Source organism: Pezoporus flaviventris, unplaced genomic scaffold (assembly GCF_033815535.1).
Source record: "Pezoporus flaviventris isolate CSIRO_AGI_PZ_B2104156 unplaced genomic scaffold, CSIRO_AGI_Pfla_v1 ptg000116l, whole genome shotgun sequence".
NCBI lineage: Eukaryota > Metazoa > Chordata > Aves > Psittaciformes > Psittacidae > Pezoporus > Pezoporus flaviventris.
In genome coordinates this window covers 3,710,707-3,730,407 of record NW_026892664.1, presented here as the reverse complement: position 1 = coordinate 3,730,407, position 19,701 = coordinate 3,710,707, and the positions used below count along the sequence as shown (strand labels likewise).

Here is a 19,701-nt window from a genome sequence, read left to right as displayed (position 1 = left end):
ACTGGTGTCTCACTGGTGTATCACTGGTATCCCTGGTGTATCACTGGTGTCTCACTGGTGTGTTACTGGTGTCACTGGTGTCTCACTGGTGTCTCACTGGTATCACTGCTGTCTCAATGGTGTCTCACTGGTATCACTAGTATCACTGGTGTATCATTGGTGTCTTGCTGGTGTATTACGGGTGTCTCACTGGTGTGTCACTGGTGCATCACTGATGTACCACTGGTTTCTTTCTGATATCTCACTGGTGTCTGACTGGTATCACTGGTGTGTCACTGGTGTCTCACTGGTATCACCGGTATATCACTGGTGTATCACTGCTGTAACGCTGGTGTATCACTGTTGTCTCACTGGTGTCACTGGTGTCTCACTGGTGTATCACTGGTATCACTGGTGTATCAGTGGTGTACCACTGGTGTCTCACTGGTGTGTCACTAGTGTATCACTGGTGTCACTGGTGTCTCACTGGTCTCTCACTGGTCTCTCACTGGTATCACTGGTGTCTCACTGGTGTCTCACTGGTATCACTGGTGTCTCACTGGTGTCTCACTGGTGTAACACTGGTATCACTGGTATCACTGGTGTCTCACTGGTGTCTCACTGGTATCACTGGTGTCTCACTGGTGTCTCACTGGTGTAACACTGGTATCACTGGTATCACTGGTATCACTGGTGTCTCACTGGTGTCTCACTGGAATAACAGGTGTCTCACTGATGTATCACTGGTGTCTCAATGGTGTCTCCCTGGTATCACTGGTATCACTGGTGTCTCACTGCTGTCTCACTGCTGTCTCACTGGTGTCTCACTGGTGTGTCACTGGTGTATCACTGGTATCACTGGTGTCTCATTCGTGTCTCACTCGTATCACTGGTGTTTCAATGGTGTCTCACTGATGTATCACTGGTGTCTCAATGGTGTCTCACTGGTGTATCACTGGTATCACTGGTGTCTCACTGGTATCCCTGGTATTACTGGTGTCTCACTGGTATCACTGGTGTCTCACTGGTATCACTGCTGTCTCACTGGTGTGTCACTGGTGCATCAGTGGTGTACCACTGGTTTCTTTCTGGTATCTCACTGGTGTCTCACTGGTATCACTGGTGTCTCACTGGTTTCTCACTGGTATCACTGGTGTCTCACTGCTATCACTGGTGTCTCACTGGTGTGTCACTGGTGCATCACTGGTGTACCACTGGTTTCTTTCTGGTATCTCACTGGTGTCTCACTGGTATCACTGGTGTCTCACTGGTATCACTGGTGTGTCACTCGTGTCTAACTGGTGTCTCACTGGTATCACTGGTATATCACTGGTGTATCACTGGTGTAACACTGGTGTCTCACTGGTGTCACTGGTATCTGACTGGTGTATCACCAGTGTCTCACTGGTGTCTCACTGGTATCACTGGAGTATCACTGGTATCACTGGTGTATCACTGGTGTCTCACAGGTATCACTGGTGTATTGTTGCAGAATGACTCTAAGAGCAGGACCATAGAGTTCTGGAGGACTGTGCAAGCAAGGCAGGGGGTGGCCCCCACAGGTGGCCAGAGTCCGGACCTGGGAGGAGAATGTGGAGGAAGCTGTGGGGGCTAACCAATACTGTTATGCCAAGAAGGAGTGGCTGAATACCACTCCTATATATGTGTGAACTGCGTCACAAATAAAGTAGAAGTTGCTTATCACCCATATTGGGTTGGCCTGTCTGCTTCTCCTCGCCGCTTACAAATGGCACCCGAACAGGGACACGGACTACAGGGCCCTGGTTGCTGGGGACCCGGATTACAGGGCCCCGACTAGCGGGGACCCGGATACAGGGCCCCGACTAGCGGGGACCCGGATACAGGGCCCCAGCTAACGGGGACCCGGAACGGCGAGTGAGCGGCGTCTGCGGCAGTGGCCAGGAAGCGCGGGCAATGCTGCTGCAGTGGCGTGACGGACCCGGGTGCTTGGACTAACCAAAAGGAGTCCACCGCTAGGGCAAACCAGACACTGCTGCGTTGGGAGGCCGATCCGGAGACCGAGGTTACAGGACGACCCAGAAGAAGACGATCCGGAAAAGGCCGGCCATGAAAATGGACCGAGAGGTAGCCCTGGACTTATTACAGTGCTTCTTATAAAAGCGGGGAACTGAGCCCTGAACTTTTTACAGTGCTTTTTATAAAAGCGGGGAATTGAGCCTGAGACTCTAAAGCAGCTAGCAGGTCTACTGGCTGTAGGGAAGGCTAAGAGATTTTTTTTGCAGATCCTAATACAATATTTGAGGAGAGTGAGTGGCGAAAGTTTGGTGATGAACGATTTGACTCAGTGCTTAATGATGATAAAACAGCAAAGAAACTCGGTAAACCACGGAGAGAAGTAATGAACTGTATAAAAAGATACAAGGCGGAAAGAGGGTGGTGCCTCGGTGCCGGATCGATTGCGGTGCCATTTTGAAGCACGCAGTAGAAAATAGGGATCATGCGCTAGTGGAAGATTTAAAGGAGCCGCGAGCCTCTCCAGCCCACTATGCCCTAGAGTGGAAATTTTTAACTCAGTTACGGAGGAGCCAGGTCTGCAGATGGCCACATACCGAACGAGAGACATCTGATAAGAAAGACACAGCTGCGAGCAACGGAGACCCTGAGTTCGGCGCAGGATCAGCCCCCGAATCCCCTGAATCCGAGCCAGATTTATATCTTCTGCTTCCAGACCCTGACTCTTTATCTCCCGGGTCGGTCTGCTCAGACTCACTGGCCCTGGAGATGCTCAGTTGTAACAATGGGTAAACAAAGAGGTGAACATTACTGGGGAATTTTCTGCAATGGGCATCTTTGCATATCCTGTGTTTACTACACAGCAGGGGGCTAAAGAGTGGGAAGCTCTTGATCTCAAAATAGTTAAGGAGGCCTGACAAACAGTGACCATGTATGGGTTAAAATCCTCTTATACTCAAGCTGCATATGTTATGATTTTTCTTGCAATTGACAGGGGGAGCCCATACAGTTTCTCTGTGATACTCATGTACTAGAAGTTGGTAAATATAAGTATGTCCAGGTTTCTATCAACCCTTGGAGAACTTTGTAGATACTGCTGGCCACTTCTTCCAGCACAGGCTGGCCACCTGTGTTGGAATGAGTGTGCATTTTGGTCAGTATAAAAGCCCAAGCCTCATGCGATGTGGGGGAGGCAGAGCCTCTGCGGGGACGCCCGCTAAGGTTGAGCCTGCCACCTCGCACTGCAATGATGCTTCTCGGAGCCGTTTTTCTGTTAGTCTCCACAGGGTCCTTGTGCCACGTTGTGTACGTGGGACTGTAGTGGGAGTAATGATTGTCTGGATTTTGTGCTTCAAATATTGTAGTTGTGTGGAGCGTGCTTGTGGGATCCCATACGTGTGTGTGTTTGTATGTGTGTGCTGAGGGCAGATGGTGTTCTGTGTATTTTTTGTTGATGGGTTCATGTAAAAGTTTTTAACCGGTAGCAGTTTAACATTTCGGGCAAGAAAGGGTTAATGCAAAAGTGCGGTTGCCGACAGGTATTTATGGTTGGTGCTGAAGCAGGCAGGCGGCTGTAGCTGCTGCCGAGGAGGCTGGCTTCTGTAGCTGTGCAAAGCAGCGTGAGCGACTTTTGGAAAAAAAAAACAAAAAACCAAAGCTGACCTCCGATTCAGCTCCCGTTGCTCCACCGGCAGAACGGCCAGGATGGACGCCAGACCTGAGGAGTGAGGAGACAAAAAAAAAAAAAAAAAAAGGAAAAGAGGCAAAGATGCAGCAAACTCCTCACTGGTTATCAATGTGCAGTTTAACCTGTCTGCTTCTCAAGAACGGATAACCTGGAGGAGGGGGTATATTTGTGTCCTCCTGCCTACAGGTCCATGGCGACTGCCTGCAAAGTTTGTCAAGCCTTGCCATGAGCTGGACACCTGATGCCTCAGCTACAGGAGCTGACCGTGAATATCCCAAGCAGAATGAGATAGAGGAAGAGAAAAACAAATGACTGCAAAACATCACTTGGGGGCAACTGAAAAGTAACATCCTGAATATGTGTGCTTGTGAAGTAGCTATTATTAGAGGCTGTGATTTTATCTATAAAACTACCTGTAATTACTAGCCAGTTGCTAATGAGGAACTACACCTTGTATAGATGTGTCACTTGTAAAAGAGATGTTAGAGTATGGAAATTTGCAGTAGCTGCTAGAAAATGCTAAGGCAAAAGCTAGAAAGATTCTAATACAATGGTAGTGTTATAAAGCGGGTGATGGAGCAAATTAAGAGGGTGGGAGAATTCCACTGGTAAGAAATTTCTTTGGCTAGTCCTTCACTGCCATCAGCATCTTCAACATGCTGCTGCACCCTGTAATAGTTACTCTGCTAATGTAAATTTCTGTGTGCCTTGCTGTAGTAGCGACTTGTTACTGGATGAAGCAGGTGAAACTCTACATTGACAACAAGGTGCAATGACTGAGGCTGACAAAATGCCTTCTGCCACAGTCAAGGGCAAGACTGGGTTGGCCTCTGTGTTTGCCACCAAGAAGAACCTTTAGCTCCCCTGTTGGCTGCAACCTGGCAGGCGTGGAGCGGTGGGGACACATGCCATGCCAGACCTTGATGTGAAGGATGGCCTCCCCTGTTATCAGAGATCCATACAGCAGAAAAAAGGGGCAGGCCCAGCAGCCTGTAGTCAGCATATACTGGAGATATGATCTAGGATAAATCCCCTGTTCAAGTAGAGTCATCGAAACCATATATAAAACAACAAGGGGGAGATGCGGAGGCAGTGTTCTGACAGGACAATGGATAATTGGTACATAAACTCTGAAAATCCTGAAAGATACAGCAAGGCCATGAGAGGCCCGAAGAAGCTTAAGCAAGCAAGATAAGAAGAAGCTGGAATTCACTGAGGTAATGAGAACTGTGCACTGTTGGCAAGCTTTCGAGGTCAAGTTCTAACACCTGTGTTTAACCAATTATATGTTAGTCACTAAGGGTCTTCAAGACATGTATCCAATCATAATATGCCAAATCACTGTAAGTGCATGTAAGAAATAGTATATAAGGAGTTAAGGCTTTGTAATAAATTTGGCAATCACTTGATCGCATTGATCGTCTCTGCGTTGTCCACGACTCCCGCGTCAACAGGTCATCAAGATCTTCTGTTGGCTCTTTGCAGCCAAACTTGTGTGCTATGGTTTCAGAGCAATGAATTGAAGATGGGTGGAGAGCTGGATCATTGCCTGTGGTGCTGGGATTGCTGATGGACTCTAGTACCAGCTCTTATCGGTGACTTTGCCCTCAGCTCCCTGTCCTGATAATATCAACCATGGCTTCTATGAAGCTCTCCTTTCTGCCTTGCCTTTCCAGCACAATGGGTGGAAAAAGGCAAATGTTATCATCAAGGAGAGCTCAAGGACTGGGGCTGCCTCCACCCTACTGAGGTTAAGAACCAAATCCCCCAGGAAGCCCTCTCCAGGCAGAGGAAGGACGGGAGGGTGACCATGAGGAGCCAGCATGGATTTACCAAGGATTAGTAATGCCTGACCAACCTGAGTTCCTTGGATGATGAGAACACTGGTGTTTGCATGGACAGGAAGTAGAGGACAGCATTTACCTCACCATTAGCAAGGTCACCACAATCTTCTCTTGGCTCTTTGCAAATCAAAATTGTGAGCTTTGGTTTGAGTACAAGCAACTGAAGATGGGTGGAAAGCTGGTTCATTGCACGTGGTGACTGACATCGCTGATGGACCCTGAAACCAGTTCCCATCGGTGAGGTTCCCCGCAGATCCCTGCCGTGGTTTAGCGTGAGGTGTCCCTGCCCATGGCAGGGGGGTTGGAACTAGATGATCTTAAGGTCCTTTCCAACCCTAACTATTCCATGATTCTATGATAATGTCAACCATGGCCCTTGTGAAGCTGTAACTGCCTCAGAAATGCTCCAAAAGTGGATGTCAAAGGTGGGCTTGTTCTGTGCTTTGCTTTAAAGGAGCCCAAAGCCCTGCTGCTCACTCAGGGTGAGGTCATCTCCTCTGGGTACACTTCTTCTCCTCCAAACTAATCAACACAAAGAGATAATGACCTGCTTTGGGCTTTGTCACCCTCCTGGGGCACAAAGAGATTCACAGTCCCACATTCCCACATCACTTGAAATAGGAAGGGGGTTTGCTGATGCTGGTTCATTCCCAGGCTCCCTGCACAGCTCCAGGCACGTTCATCTTCACATCCATCTCCGAGAGCATGAGGAGGGCAGCAGAGACAGAGCTGAGATGTAAGTGAGGGGCAGCATCTTTCAGCCCATCATTCTCCTGTGGTTCTCTCTTGCCAACAGCCAGCAGCTCCTGTCTCCATCTCCTGCCCTACTGCAGGGTTGTGGGCTTCTTGATGATGCTCTGGGCTTCCCAGGGAGCTGCCTGTGCTGTGTGCTCCCAGTGCAGCTGCTGAGAAGGCAGGTTTGGAGATCACCCTGGTGGAGAACACCCTCAGGAGGCTTCCTCTTCTCACTGACCACAAAGGGCTCCTGGATGAGCACCAGAAGCTTTCCTGGACATTCAGAGTACTCCCCATTGATGAGGTGAGGCAGGTCTGAAAGATGACTTTCTTGTCATTTTTTTGTCCTTGCCATGGACAGGGTCACCATTCACTAGAGCAGGCTGCTCCAATTCCCGTTAAACTGCACTTCACGTAGTTCAGAAATTCATTAAGTTTGCAGTTAGGAAAACCGAAGCAGAGAGGGAAGAAGCGGGTGGTTGGGAAATGCCACAAGGGGATGACGGATCAGCTCTGCACTGTGAAAGCACCATGTTTCTTTGTGTTCCAGGTTGAGCCAAATGATCTCCAAGCCACAGGCTCAGCACTAACGCAGGCAATGAAGTGCAGCACTAAGGTAAAGCCACTCGAGTGTGGAACCTTCCCATTGTTTTCCACAGAGGTCATTGCTCAACATAAGGTGAGCCAGAGGAGCGCACACCATGTTGTGCCATGGTGTTTAACTGCTTGAGCACCCCTTTGTTCTACCTGTGCTGGCACAGGACTTTCACCAACCTCTTCCTCATTGATCTGTGCCTGAACTCTCCCTTTCCATCCTGCAGGACTGTCTCTGAGCAGCTCCCACCACACAGAGGCTTTTCCACCTGGGACATCCCTGCCTCTTGGAGAAGAAACCCCCAGCCAGGAGCTCACACACAAAGCACCATCCAGCCCATGGCACAAAGCAATTGCACCCAAGTGACCGAGTTCAGCCTGGCAGGGTTCACACAGGACCCCGTGACTCAGGTCTACTTGTTCCTGCTCTTCCTGCTCACCTACCTTGTCACCATTGTGGGCAACCTGGGCATCATCATCTTAATCAGGGCCAGTCACCTCCTCCACTCCCCCATGTATTATTTCCTGGGCAATCTGGCCTTTGTAGACCTCTGTTTCTCCACCATCACCCCCAAGATGTTGGTTGACTTGATGTCAGAGAAGAAGAGCATTGCTTATGCTGGCTGCAAGACTCAGGTCTTCCTCTTTCAACTTTTTGGGATGACTGAGTACTTCTTGCTGGCTGCAATGGCCTATGTGGCCATTTGCCATCCCCTGCTGTACCCCCTTGTTGTGTCCCCAAAGTGCTGTTTCCAGCTGGTGACTGGCTCATGCCTCGTGGGGCTGACCAATGGTGTGGGACAGACCATCAGCATGTCCACTCTGTCCTTCTGCAGCTCCAGCACCATCGACCTCTTCTTCTGTGACATTTCCCCCCTCATCTCGCTCTCCACCTCTGACACCACCCTCAGCCACATCATCCTGACCACTGCAGCATCTCTCTTTGGTCTGTTCAGCATCCTGGTTATCCTGCTCTCCTACGTGGCCATCATCGCCACCATCCTGAGCATCAATTCAGCTGAGGGCAAGCGCAAAGCCTTCTCCACCTGCACGTCCCACCTCACCACTATCAGTATCTCCTATGGGGCATCCTTTTTCACATACTTAAATCCCAGCTCAAGAGCAGCAGATAAATGGGCTGTGGTATTCTACGCCATGGTGACTCCCATGCTGAACCCCTTGATCTACAGCCTGAGAAATAAGGAGGTGAAGGAGGCCTTTAGGAGACTCTTGAAAATTAAGCGATCTTGAATGTTTTAAGTTTAGGCTCAGGCAGAACACAGATGTGGGGGAGATGCTCAGCTCTTTGTAAATTATCTCAAATAGACAACATGTTGAAGAGGTCCTCTCCACCTTAACTTACATCATGCACTGGCTGCTTTGATTTCACCAGCTGAGAATACAAATCAGAACATTGCAAAAGCTTCTACATCCACACCTTTGCTTTCCATTCCCATGTTGACAGCAATAAAAGCCATGATCTCCTTGGCAGCCTGACCAGAACAGATCGCAGCAGCTGTGGTGATTTTCAACAGCCTTCTTCAGACCTGATAAGTGGCAGCCCATGGCAGCCTGGAGCAATGGCATTGCCTGCCCTAATGTCTATCCTGTTGCTTTCCTGCACAGAGTGCTGACTAGTATACAAAAAACACCCCAAAATACACGTGCCTCCGCTCATAGAGATGCAGTCTCTGCCAGGACCATGGTCACCCAAGGCTCTGTCTAGCCTGGCCTTGGACACCATCAGGGATGGAGCAGTCACAGCTTCCCTGGGCAACCCATTCCAGTGCCTCACCACCCTCACAGGAAAGAGCTGCTTCTTTAGATCCAATCTAAACTTCCCCTGTTTCCGTTTGAACCCGTTACCCCTTGTCCTGTCACTACAGTCCCTAATGAAGAGTCCCTGCCCAGCATCCCTATAGGCCCCCTTCAGATACTGGAAGCTGCTCTGAGGTCTCCACGCAGCTTCTCTTCTCCAGGCTGAACAGCCCCAACTTTCTCAGCCTGTCTTCATACAGGAGGTGCTCCAGTCCCCTGAGCATCCTCGTGGCCTCCTCTGGACTTGTTCCAACAGTTCCATGCCCTTTTTATGTTGAGGACACCAGAACTGCACACAATGCTCCAGATGAGGTCTCAGAAGAGCAGAATAGAGGGGCAGGACCATCTCCTTGGACCTGCTGGTCACGCTGCTTTTGATTAGGATGGACAGGAGATGGCACTGTGCAGACAGACCTCCTCTCCTTCCCACCTCTCCCGATATACAATTTATATCTGCTATAAAGTGGGATGTTAGCAGTGGCTGGGTTTGTTGCACATCACCTTCACACTGTGATTTATCTGAATTAAACATTCATAACTTATGCCCAAAGCAGTAGCTCAGGTGGTGGCTCCATGTGTCATAGAATCATAGAGTGGTTTGGATTGGAAAGAACCTTCAGATCATCCAGTCCCAAGCCCCTATCACGGGCAGGTACACCTTCCCCTGGAGCAGGTTGCTCCAAGCCACTGTGACCAACCTGGCCTTGAACACTGCCAGGGATAGAGCATTTGCCCCTTATTTGGGCAATCAGAAGTCATGAAGTAACGTGTGCTTATTCCTGAGCTGTCCCAGTTATTTCTTCATGATGCTGTACTGAACCACACAGACATAATTTCAGAGTCCTAGACCATTACACCAATGAAACATACACATGAGCACATGCATGAACCAGTGTTAAGAAGCACAAAGGCATCTGGGACTGAGTTCGGTTGCCTGAACATTGACTATTAACACCCTGAAGAGGCCCCTGGGTCTCCCTCTGAGCTTTCAGATGTTGCTCCAGATCGACCCAACCCTTCTGAAGGTTGCATGATGTACATGTCAAGTGCAACGCAATGTCCTTGGCCCTTCAGGATGGAGCAAATGACACCACATTTGCATAGGAGAGCTACCAAACCTAACCTGGGGCATTTCACTGCATCTGTCTCTTTCCCTGCAACTGAAGTGATAGTTTCCACCACCACTTATAGGAAAACATGCAAAGAAAGTGGTTTCTTGGAACTTAAATTACCTTCTTCCCCCCCTTTATGAAGTTTTAGTCCAACTGAAAGGAAAACTAAAAGCTTTTAAGAGTGTTGGGAGGAGGGATTAGGAGATCTGAGGTAGTTTCATCTTCTTCACATTTAGATAATTAATAGTTGAGTCATTAAATCAGAACTTTGTGTCTCTATCTGTGCTCAGTGAAGGTGTGTTTCTGTATCTCTAGTATTTGTTCAGATAAGGAGAGCAGTTTCAAGAGTTCAGGTTTGAAGACACAAACACACAGAGCGTCCTTCCCTCACTGTGTTTCCATCCCCATCACAGGCTGGGGTCAGGCTGCATGAACTGGGCTCCTTTTAGACTCATTGAATCAACCAGGTCGGTAAAAACCTTTAACTTCATCAAGTCCAGCAATTCCCATCACTGCCAAGGCCATCCCTAACCAATGGCACTGAGGCCTCATCTCCACCATGTGTGAACACTTGCAGAGCCGGTGCCTGCAGCCCTGCCCTGGGCAGCCTTTCCAATGCCTGAGCACCTTCTGGGGCAGGAATTGTTCCTCAGCTCCAACTAAACCTGCCCTGGTGCAGCTTGAGGCCGTTTCCTCTTGTCCTGTCTTTTGGATTAAAACAAACTGAAAATAGTTTTGAGGGGGCAACTGATGCAGTTTGACCTCTAGGAAGCCTTCAGATCCTGACCGGAATTAGTTTAATCCACACAAAACTATTCTGAGATGCATATAAATGTCCTTCTGATGTTCAGACCTGCTCTGGACCACATGCATTCTCACCAGCTGTCCTAGGATGTGATAAAACATCCTCTTATTCCAAACCACCCTAGAAGGGACCTGACTATCTCATGCTTATTCCCCAATCCCAAATTCATAATGATAGGAAAATCACATTTATGAAAGCCAGTCAGACATGGAGCATGGATGTAGTGGACTTCAACTTGCCTCAGTTTAACAGTTTAAGAACATTTTTAACAGGTAAAGAACTAAAGAGAGACACAAATAAATCCATCCCAAGACAACTAATAACAAGAAATTCAATGTATGAGATGTCCTTGAGGAAGCTGAAAAGTGAAGACAAATGCAATGAGCTTCCCCAACTCCCTTTATTAGGGGTCAAAAGCAGGAAGAGACAAAGCACCCCATTAGCAAGAACCACATGATCTGCACATGTCATGAAGACAGGGATGTGTCTTTACAGAGAGAGTAGGACCAAGCTTGCATGGGCACAGAAAGCCCTCCAGCAGGATCAAAATCCAGGCTTTCACAATACAAGCAGTCACAGCTATTTCCATCACAAGTGATGCTGCTCACTTTGCCAAAGCAAGAATTGGTCCTTGGGGACCCAGCACCCTTCCAGGAGTCATCAGCTTTAACAAGACCTTCTGGGGTTTACCAAGGAAGTTTCCTCATCACCACAAAAGCTTCTCAGAAGACTTGGATGTGACTTCCCTCATTCTTCATAACAAGCCATCAGAGATTAATTAGCTGGGGATAACAAGAAAGAAACTTTCTTCTTTGTTAACAACAAAGTTCACTTCTACAGCTGCCTTGCTTGACAGAGATGGCTCATGTCCAAAGCCAGTGAGTTGGAGGGTCAGTGTGTTGGCATATTTGTGTATTAAGGACAATTTCATGGGCCTGGATCATAGAATCCCAGCCTGGTTTGTGTTGGAAGGGACCTTAAAGCTCATCCAGCTCCAAACCCAACATCTTCCACTGGAGCAGCTTGCTCCAAGCCCCTGTGTCCAACCTGCCCTTGAACCCTGCCAGGGATGGGGCAGCCACAGCTTCTCTGGGCACCCTGTGCCAGCGCCTCAGCACCCTCACAGGGAAGAGCTTCTGCCTAAGAGCTCATCTCACTCTCCCCTCAGGCAGGTTAAAGCCATTCCCCTTGGCCTGTTCCTGCAGGCACCTGTCCTAAGCCCCTCTCCATGTTTCCTGAAACCACTTTAGGCACAGGTTTAAGGGGAAAAGTTCCTTTCTGATGGCTCTAAAAAGAGCAAACCAACACTAGTAGCTTCTAGGCAATAATTTCCTATCCATCCATGCAGAATTTAAACCCCTCGTCAAGAAGTTAATATCTGCTATTAGCAACCTTTATAAAAGCAAACACACAGCCAGGACACTGCCGACATCCATTTTGCTTTCCTATTCTGTCCAGGAAGTGATTTATGCATGCTGAGCTTTGAGGCTCTACTGCATTAGACATTATTGACCAAGAGAAATGATTGAGGACAGGTTGGATGGTGATTGCAGCAACCTGCTCTACTGGAAGGTGTTTCTGCCTGTGGCAGAACTGGGCGAGCTTTAAGCTCCCTTCCAACCCAAACCATTTCATGGTTGTATGAAAAGCTGCTTGCACCTCCTCACTTTTGAGTGGGGTTCCTGAAGGACCCCAACACATCAGCACAGTGAGCTGATGTTTCCCATTACTTCAACTGACTCTTCAGGCTATGGCCTGTGTTTGCTCTGAACACAACCCACATTGTAGCTGTGTCTGCCCATCACCCTTCACTGCAAGTGGAGAGAACCATCCACTTTTTTCCAGAAGAAATCCCTGATATGGATGTTTAAAATAGAGCCAAGCTGAATCAAAGCCTCCAGATGCATCCTTGTCTCCATAAGGGGAACCTTCTGTGACTAATTCAGATGTGGAAACCTACAATTAGATACTATCGCTCCTTTGACCAATGTGATTCAACCATCAAACCCTGGAATGAGAAATCATGAGTAAGCTGCAGCTGGGATGGAAAATAAGCTTGGCCTGGATGGACAGATATAAGGAAATAAAGTGATAGGGTAGTTCCGGACAACACTGAGAGTCTTTGAGCCATGAAATAGGTTGGACATGTCTGCATACAACATATGGCCAGAAGCGTGGAGCATCTGTGTCGTCAGCACCAGAGGGTGTCCAAGGAAAATCCAGCACTGCTCAGGCAGTGCCTTGAAAGGCTGTTACTGAACCAAGTTGGCTGACTGCTTATCACAGGGAATGAAGTTACACTCTGTTTCGAGGTCAGCATGGTGGCAGCTTTCCATGGAGCAGGCCAATCCAGGAAAGCAAGACACCCAGATACATCCTATGGAGGAAATAAGCATGTTTCCTATGAGGAAATAAGGAGATGGGCACATGAAGCTGAGAGCTGGTCTTCATAAGGTTCCCCACCACCATGCTGATGGAGATGAGTATAACAGTCCCAAAGAGCAGCTTCTACACGTTGGGGAAGCCCAAGAGGACAAACGTGGTCACACTCAAGTGCTTTCCTCCAGCCACTCTCTTGGCAGCAGGAGACAAAGAAACATGGGAAGAGGTTGAATCACTTCTCCCAGCTCACAGGAACACACAGTGCATGAGGTTAATGCAGGATTTGGGGTTCCCTTTAGGACTGCACCCAATTCCTGGGAGATAAAACCATGATGGTTGAAGGTCCTAAATAATATATTAAAAATAATACCTTGATAAAATAATAGGCAATAGTTCCTATATGGAAAACATAATCTTACAGCTTAAATCCTAAAGCTCTGTCTGGCCTGTTATGGAAAGAATTGGTCCTGCAAAAGATAAGCATCTTCTCATGAGCACCCAAAATCTTTTTAAGAAGGAGGCTTGTTTGGGATGATTTCTTTGCTGTCTGTGGGAGTTGTTCTTATTTAAGGACAAGTAAATACAATAATATTATGCCTTAATCTGCCACAAGAATTAGTGTTGCATTAAATAGGTAAGAAATCAAACTGAAATGATTTTCTGACTCTGTAGTGATGTTTGAGTCGATTAAGGTGAGACCAGAATCCCTGAATGCAATTCCATGTACTTGTAGCTTCAAGGGAAAAAACAACCCCTTCTTATCTGAATTATTCTTGCATATATTTCTTCCTCTGTTCTTCCTTATATTTAAAGAACGTGTGTATATATATGAGTGTACATGAGACGACCTTAAAATATGCATATTGCCTGTTGAGAAATGAGCATTCCTCCTCCTTCCCCTACCACTCCCCTCTTTCCATCAGCCCCTTTTCAAGCAAGATGACCATTTCTTCAGCACAATTCATCTTCTCCCTCCACCTTTCCCAAAGCAGCTTTTACTTCCCCATTCCCCAGCCTGTGCTCAGATGTTCATTGCACAAAGTCCCTTGACCTACCACCAATGCTCTTCTCATGTTACTGGTGGGTGCCTTTGCTGCAAGGACACATTGATGGCTCATTTCAACACAGTGGACACCACAACCACCTTGTCCCTCTCTGATAAGGTGCTCCCCAGCCTGTCTTAGTGCTTAGAGCAACTCTTCCCTGTGGACAGGACACAGCACTTCCCCTATTTAAGTCTGTCATTCCATCTGCCCATTTCGGACCCAAAACTGGCCTTTGAAAAGCCATTTTGCATCATATGCCTCAAGATTTAAATAACCTCAGGGTGGCTTCTCCTACTTGCAAAAGAAGGAAATGAAACCAAGAGTGGGACTGGTTCCTTGTAGAGAAAAGCAGCTGACAGCAGACAGGGCTTTGCTAAAGCTTTAACACCTTCAAAGGGGTTCAGAAGATCCAGCTGGAGTTGTCTACACCCACCTCAGGCAGGGGGATGAAGGCAACTGCTGTTTCCCATTGCTAATGGCTCACACACTCAATGACCATCTCCTCATCCTCATTCTTCTCCTTCACCTTGGGTAGTACTTACAAACTAAGTTGCAGATATATAAAGAGTAGACATCTCAAACACACACCTTGCATCTAATAACACCCAAACCAGCCATTCTCAATATCACTGCTTATCTAAACAGCATAAACATCACCCATCCCACATCAAATACCCACACCCTATCACACACAGAAGCATCCTTTCCTCTGGGGTATCTGGTTTGCACACACATGCTGACACTGCAGGTGGCTAAGGTCAGCTAAAACCAGTACTGCCAATGGCTCTGTCTGTCCTTGCTCAAACCAACCTTCCCCATCTCACTTTGACCCTGTCTCCAGATAGAGGAAATGCAAATTGCTCTTTCTTGGGTTCAAAAATCAGAATCCCAGACTGGTTTGGACTGGGAGGGACTGTAAAGCTCCTCCAGTTCCAAACCCTGCCACGGGCAGGGACACCTTCCACTAGAGCAGCTTGCTCCAAGCCCCTGTGTCCAACCTGCCCTTGAGCACTGCCAGGGATGGGGCAGCCACAGCTTCTCTGGGCACCCTGTGCCAGCGCCTCAGCACCCTCCCAGGGAAGAGCTTCTGCCAAAGAGCTCATCTCAAGCCACCACCATGTCTTTCCAAGCCATCAATAGTGGTAAAGGTAGACACAGATGAACTCACCAGTGTTTGAAGAATATCTCCTTGCTTCTTCCACCAGGACCTCAGAAGGTTTATTCACTCCCTAATAGCAATGGTATCTAAAAGAAGCCACTCTAGTATCACCCAGTTCATTTTCAAAAAGTAAAGATAACATGGCCAACAGTTTTAAAGGGGGTACTGAAATCAAACTGAATTCATCCTGTTTATTTCTACAGCAAGGGAAATTAGGGTAATTCAGCTTCCAGCCACCCTATAGACAACAGCTTGGTAGACCATGCTCCTGGATTTTCCTATACATCTAGAATCCACATGCCCAGTGTAGGATCTACACAATCAAAACCCAAGTCTTCAAACCCTTTCCAATCAAAGGGGAAAAACATACTACCCTTCCTTCCAGACATTTCTTAACTCATCAGCTAAAAGAGACAGAGCAGAAACCACCAAAAACTAACTAAATCATTCACCCTCTTTAAAACATGACTTACATTAAGACCCAAATATGAGTGCTTCTGCTTACCTATTTATGAGCCAAGGTCCCATTACAGCTAAGGAGACTCAGGCCAATGCAATCAGCAGAGCTCATTCAGATCTCTTCAGCTGGAGCAATGGAGGTGTCTGCCTTGCAGGGAGAGGCATGAACCCCACCAAATCTCCCTCAGCAATAAAGGGAGTTGATGGACCCAGTAAACACATAGAGGTGACATGGTGCATTCAAATGTAAGGAGATAAATGCTTCCCTGAGGACATTTGCTTCCCAAAGTAGCTTTTACTTCCCCATTCCCCAGCCTGTGCTCAGATGTTCATTGCACAAGGTCCCTTGACTCACCACCAGTGCTCTTCTCATGTTGCTGGTGGGTGCCTTTGCTGCAAGGACACATTGATGGCTCATTTCAACACAGTGGACACCACAAGAGCCTTGTCCTTCTCTGATAAGGTGCTCCCCAGCCTGTCTTAGTGCTTTGAGCAAGTCCGCCTCATAGGCAGGACTCAGCATTTTCTCTTTTTGAAGTCTGTCTGATTCCACCTGCCCATTTTGGACCCAAAACTGGCCTTTGAAACAACATTTTGCATTATATGCCTCCAAATTTAAATAACCTCAGGGTGGCTTTTTACTGCTTGCAAAAGGAGGAAATGAAACCAAGACTGGGACTTGTTCCTTGTAGAAAAAAGCAGCTGACAGGAGCCAGGGCTTTAACACCTTCAAATGGGTTCAGAAGATCCAGCTGAAGTTGTCTACACCCACCTCAGGCAGGAGGATGAAGACAGTTGCTGTTTCCCATTGCTAAGGGCTCACACACTCAATGGCCATCTCCTCATCCTCATTCTCCTCCTTCCCCTTGTGTTGTACTTACATAAGTAAGTTGCAGATACATAAAGAGTAGACATCTCAAACACACACCTTGCATCTAACACCCCTGAAACCAGCCATTCTCAATACCACAGCTTGTCTAAACAAAGGGCAAAACATCACCCATCCCACATCAAATACCCACATCTTATCACACACAGAAGCATGCTTTTCTCTGTGGTCTCTGCTTTACACACACATGCTGACACTGCAGGTGGCTAAAGATTGATGACTTACATTAAAAGCCAAACATGAGAGTCTCTCCTTATCTATTTATGAGCCGAAGTCCAATTACAGCTGATGAGACTCGGGCCAAGGCAATCATCAGAGCTCATTCAGATCTCTTCAGCTGGAGCAATGGAGGTGTCTGCCTTGCAGTGAGAGGCATGAACCCCACCAAATCTCCCTCAGCAATAAAGGGAGTTGATGGACCCAGTAAACACATAGAGGTGACATGGTGCATTCAAATGTAAGGAGATAAATGCTTCCCTAAGGACATTTGAGGTGATTCCTAAATCCAATCACTAAGTACCCAAAGAAGTGGAGGTAGCTCCTACCCAGCATTTGCTCAGCTGCCTTTAAACCAGATTTAACTACAATGAAAGCAGCTCCACCTGAGAGTGGGGAGCTAAAGCCATTAGGAGCTCATCAGCAGGAATGCCAGAAGCCAGGCACCTCATTGCCTGCTCATCATGACCCAGCAGGAAGATGCATTGCAATGCTGGCTGCTGCTTCTGCTTCCTGGAACCTCATGTGGTGTTTGCTCTGCTCTCATGGTCAGATGATAACCCCATTGAAGGCAGTGGCAGCCCTTAGACACAGCAAACCACTGGTTTCCTTAAACACACACAACAAGGAGCAAAATCTGGTTTTGAGAGCAGCAGCTTCAATGTGAAGCCACAAGAAGCAGAGTGATAGGGTTGTACACGTAGACTTCTGTTTTCAAGGCACTAAGATCTCAGGTTCCTGTTTAAACACTTGGTGGTGGTGAAGGAGAGAGCAGCAGGACATAAAGTCATTGAATATTGTTGTAGAAGGCACCAGAGAGACCTTATTGTGGCCTTTCAATAACTTAAGAAGGGCTACAAGAAAGCTGGAGAGGGGCTTTGAACAAGGGCTTTTAGGGAGAGGCCAAGGGGAATGGCTTGAACCTGCCCGAGGGGAGACTGAGATGAGCTCTTGGGCAGAAGCTTTTCCCTGTGAGGGTGCTGAGGCGCTGGCACAGGGTGCCCAGAGAAGCTGTGGCTGCCCTGGGAGTGCTCAAGGCCAGGTTGGACACAGGGGCTTGGAGCAAGCTGCTCTAGTGGAAGGGGTCCCTGCCCGTGGCAGGTGTTGGAGCTGGAGGAGCTTTAAGGTCCCTTCATCCCAACCCATTCCATGATTCGATGATTTCAGAGACAGAGAAAGGATTATTGCAAGAATTAATGGTGTCCCATTCTTTTCGACTTGATGCCTCCTGCAAGTTCTCCATGTGCTTTATCGTGCAGATGAGGGTAAATCTCAGATTTTCTATTGTGAATGTGCAGCATGGGAAATTCCAGTTAGAAACAGAGGGAGGGGAAAAAACCCCACTGTAAGAGCAGTCAAACACTGACATAGGGGCCAGGGAGGGTGTGAAACCTCTGCACCTGGTTGTCTCCAAGGCTCAGCAGGAAAACAACTGTCATCTGGGTTAAATAATAACCAGGGAATTATCAGGAAGCTTTGGGAACAAAGCAGGATTCAGCTGATTGACCCTGAGTGCCTGTGAGTTGTGTGTTGTTAAGAAATGAGCAAACACTTTGATCCTGCCTTGATTCAATTCAATCATGGAGCTTCTACCTCCAGCCTAGGTTACTATGTGTGTCTAGGACAGCCTTAAGGCTCAGCCATGGCTCCAGGTTTCACCATGGTCCTGGCAGAGGCTGCAGCCCTATGGGCTGAGGTAATGCACACACTGGAGTATTTTGGAGTGGTTTATGTATGCAATGTGTGTCCATCACCCATCAGCTCTCTGCGCAGGAAGACAAAAGGAGAGACGTAAGTGCAGGCAATGCCATTCATGCAGGCTGCCATGGGCTGACACATAGGAGGTCTGAAGGGTGATGAGCAACACCACAGCTCCTGTGCTCTGTTGTGATCAGGCTGCCATGGAGATCATGGCTTCTATTGCTGTCAACAGGGGAATGGAAAGCAAAGGTGTGGATCAGGGGACAGGGGTTCCTTGATTGTTTCTGCCCTTTGCTGGAGATTCATCACTATCATGTCTTAAAATGCTTTCAAAGCACCTTCATTCATAACAGAGGTCACACAAGTACCATAGTTCACTTAAATTCTTTGATGTCCAAAATGAAATGAGGTGAATGGTGCTGGAAATCATTGAATGAGGTTTGTGCATCAAAACCTAAAAATACTGCCTGCATGGCATCACACTTATTTGCTCTCACCTCTATTTCTCTTGCTAAAGGTGTTTTTGTCCTTTTCTTAAGGCCCTCAATGAATTTAACAACACTGTCTAGAAATGGAGTTTGATCCAGTGGAATGGTAGAATTCACTCTCTGTTTATTCTCATTTGCCAAGCAAAAGGGAGAGCAAAAAGGAAAAGAGCTTTAAGCTCATCAAGTTCAACCGTTCCCCAGCACTGCCAAGGCCACCCCTAACCCATGGCACTGAGGGCCTTGTTTATAGGGTTTGTGAACACCTGCAGAACTGGTGCAAGCAGCCCTGCCCTGAACAGCCTGTTCCAATGCCTGAGCACCCTCTGGGGCAAGAATTGTTCCTCAGCTCCATCTAAACCTGCCCTGGAGCATCTTGAGGCCATTTCCTCTTGTCTCATCCCTTGTTCCATGGGAGCAGAGAACAGTCCCCTCCTGGCTCCATCCTCCTGTCAGGCAGGCATAGAGAGCAATAAGGTCCCCCTTATTCTAAGATGAAGAGAACTGCATGCTTGCAGTTGTCTACCTCTGTCTTGATTAGGTGGAATAAATGACTAATTAACCAATTAGGTGAAATTAACTGCTAAATATAATTATCAAAATTTGGAGAATGAAATTAATTGTATTCTCAATCACATCAACCTGTGCATCATGTAACACGGTTTGCAGAAAACCCCAAAATGCTGCTCATACTTAACCAAAACCAGAGCATCTCCCTCAGTACATCCATTCTATCTGGTCATAAACTTACAACAATTAAGATCATTTTATTTTTGTGAGCTTCCTCAAAGCCTC

The 19,701-nt window shown here is 47.5% G+C and overlaps 1 protein-coding gene across 1 annotated transcript; it reads left to right on the top strand.

Moving 5' to 3' along the window:
- The first annotated feature begins 7,347 nt into the window (after positions 1–7,347).
- LOC133282314 (olfactory receptor 5G25-like) lies at positions 7,348–8,472 on the top strand. Its single transcript, XM_061478346.1, has 2 exons — positions 7,348–7,992; positions 8,461–8,472. The coding sequence occupies exons 1-2, from the start codon at positions 7,348–7,350 to the stop codon at positions 8,470–8,472; spliced, it is 657 nt and encodes a 218-aa protein (XP_061334330.1).
- Positions 8,473–19,701: the final 11,229 nt, after the last annotated feature.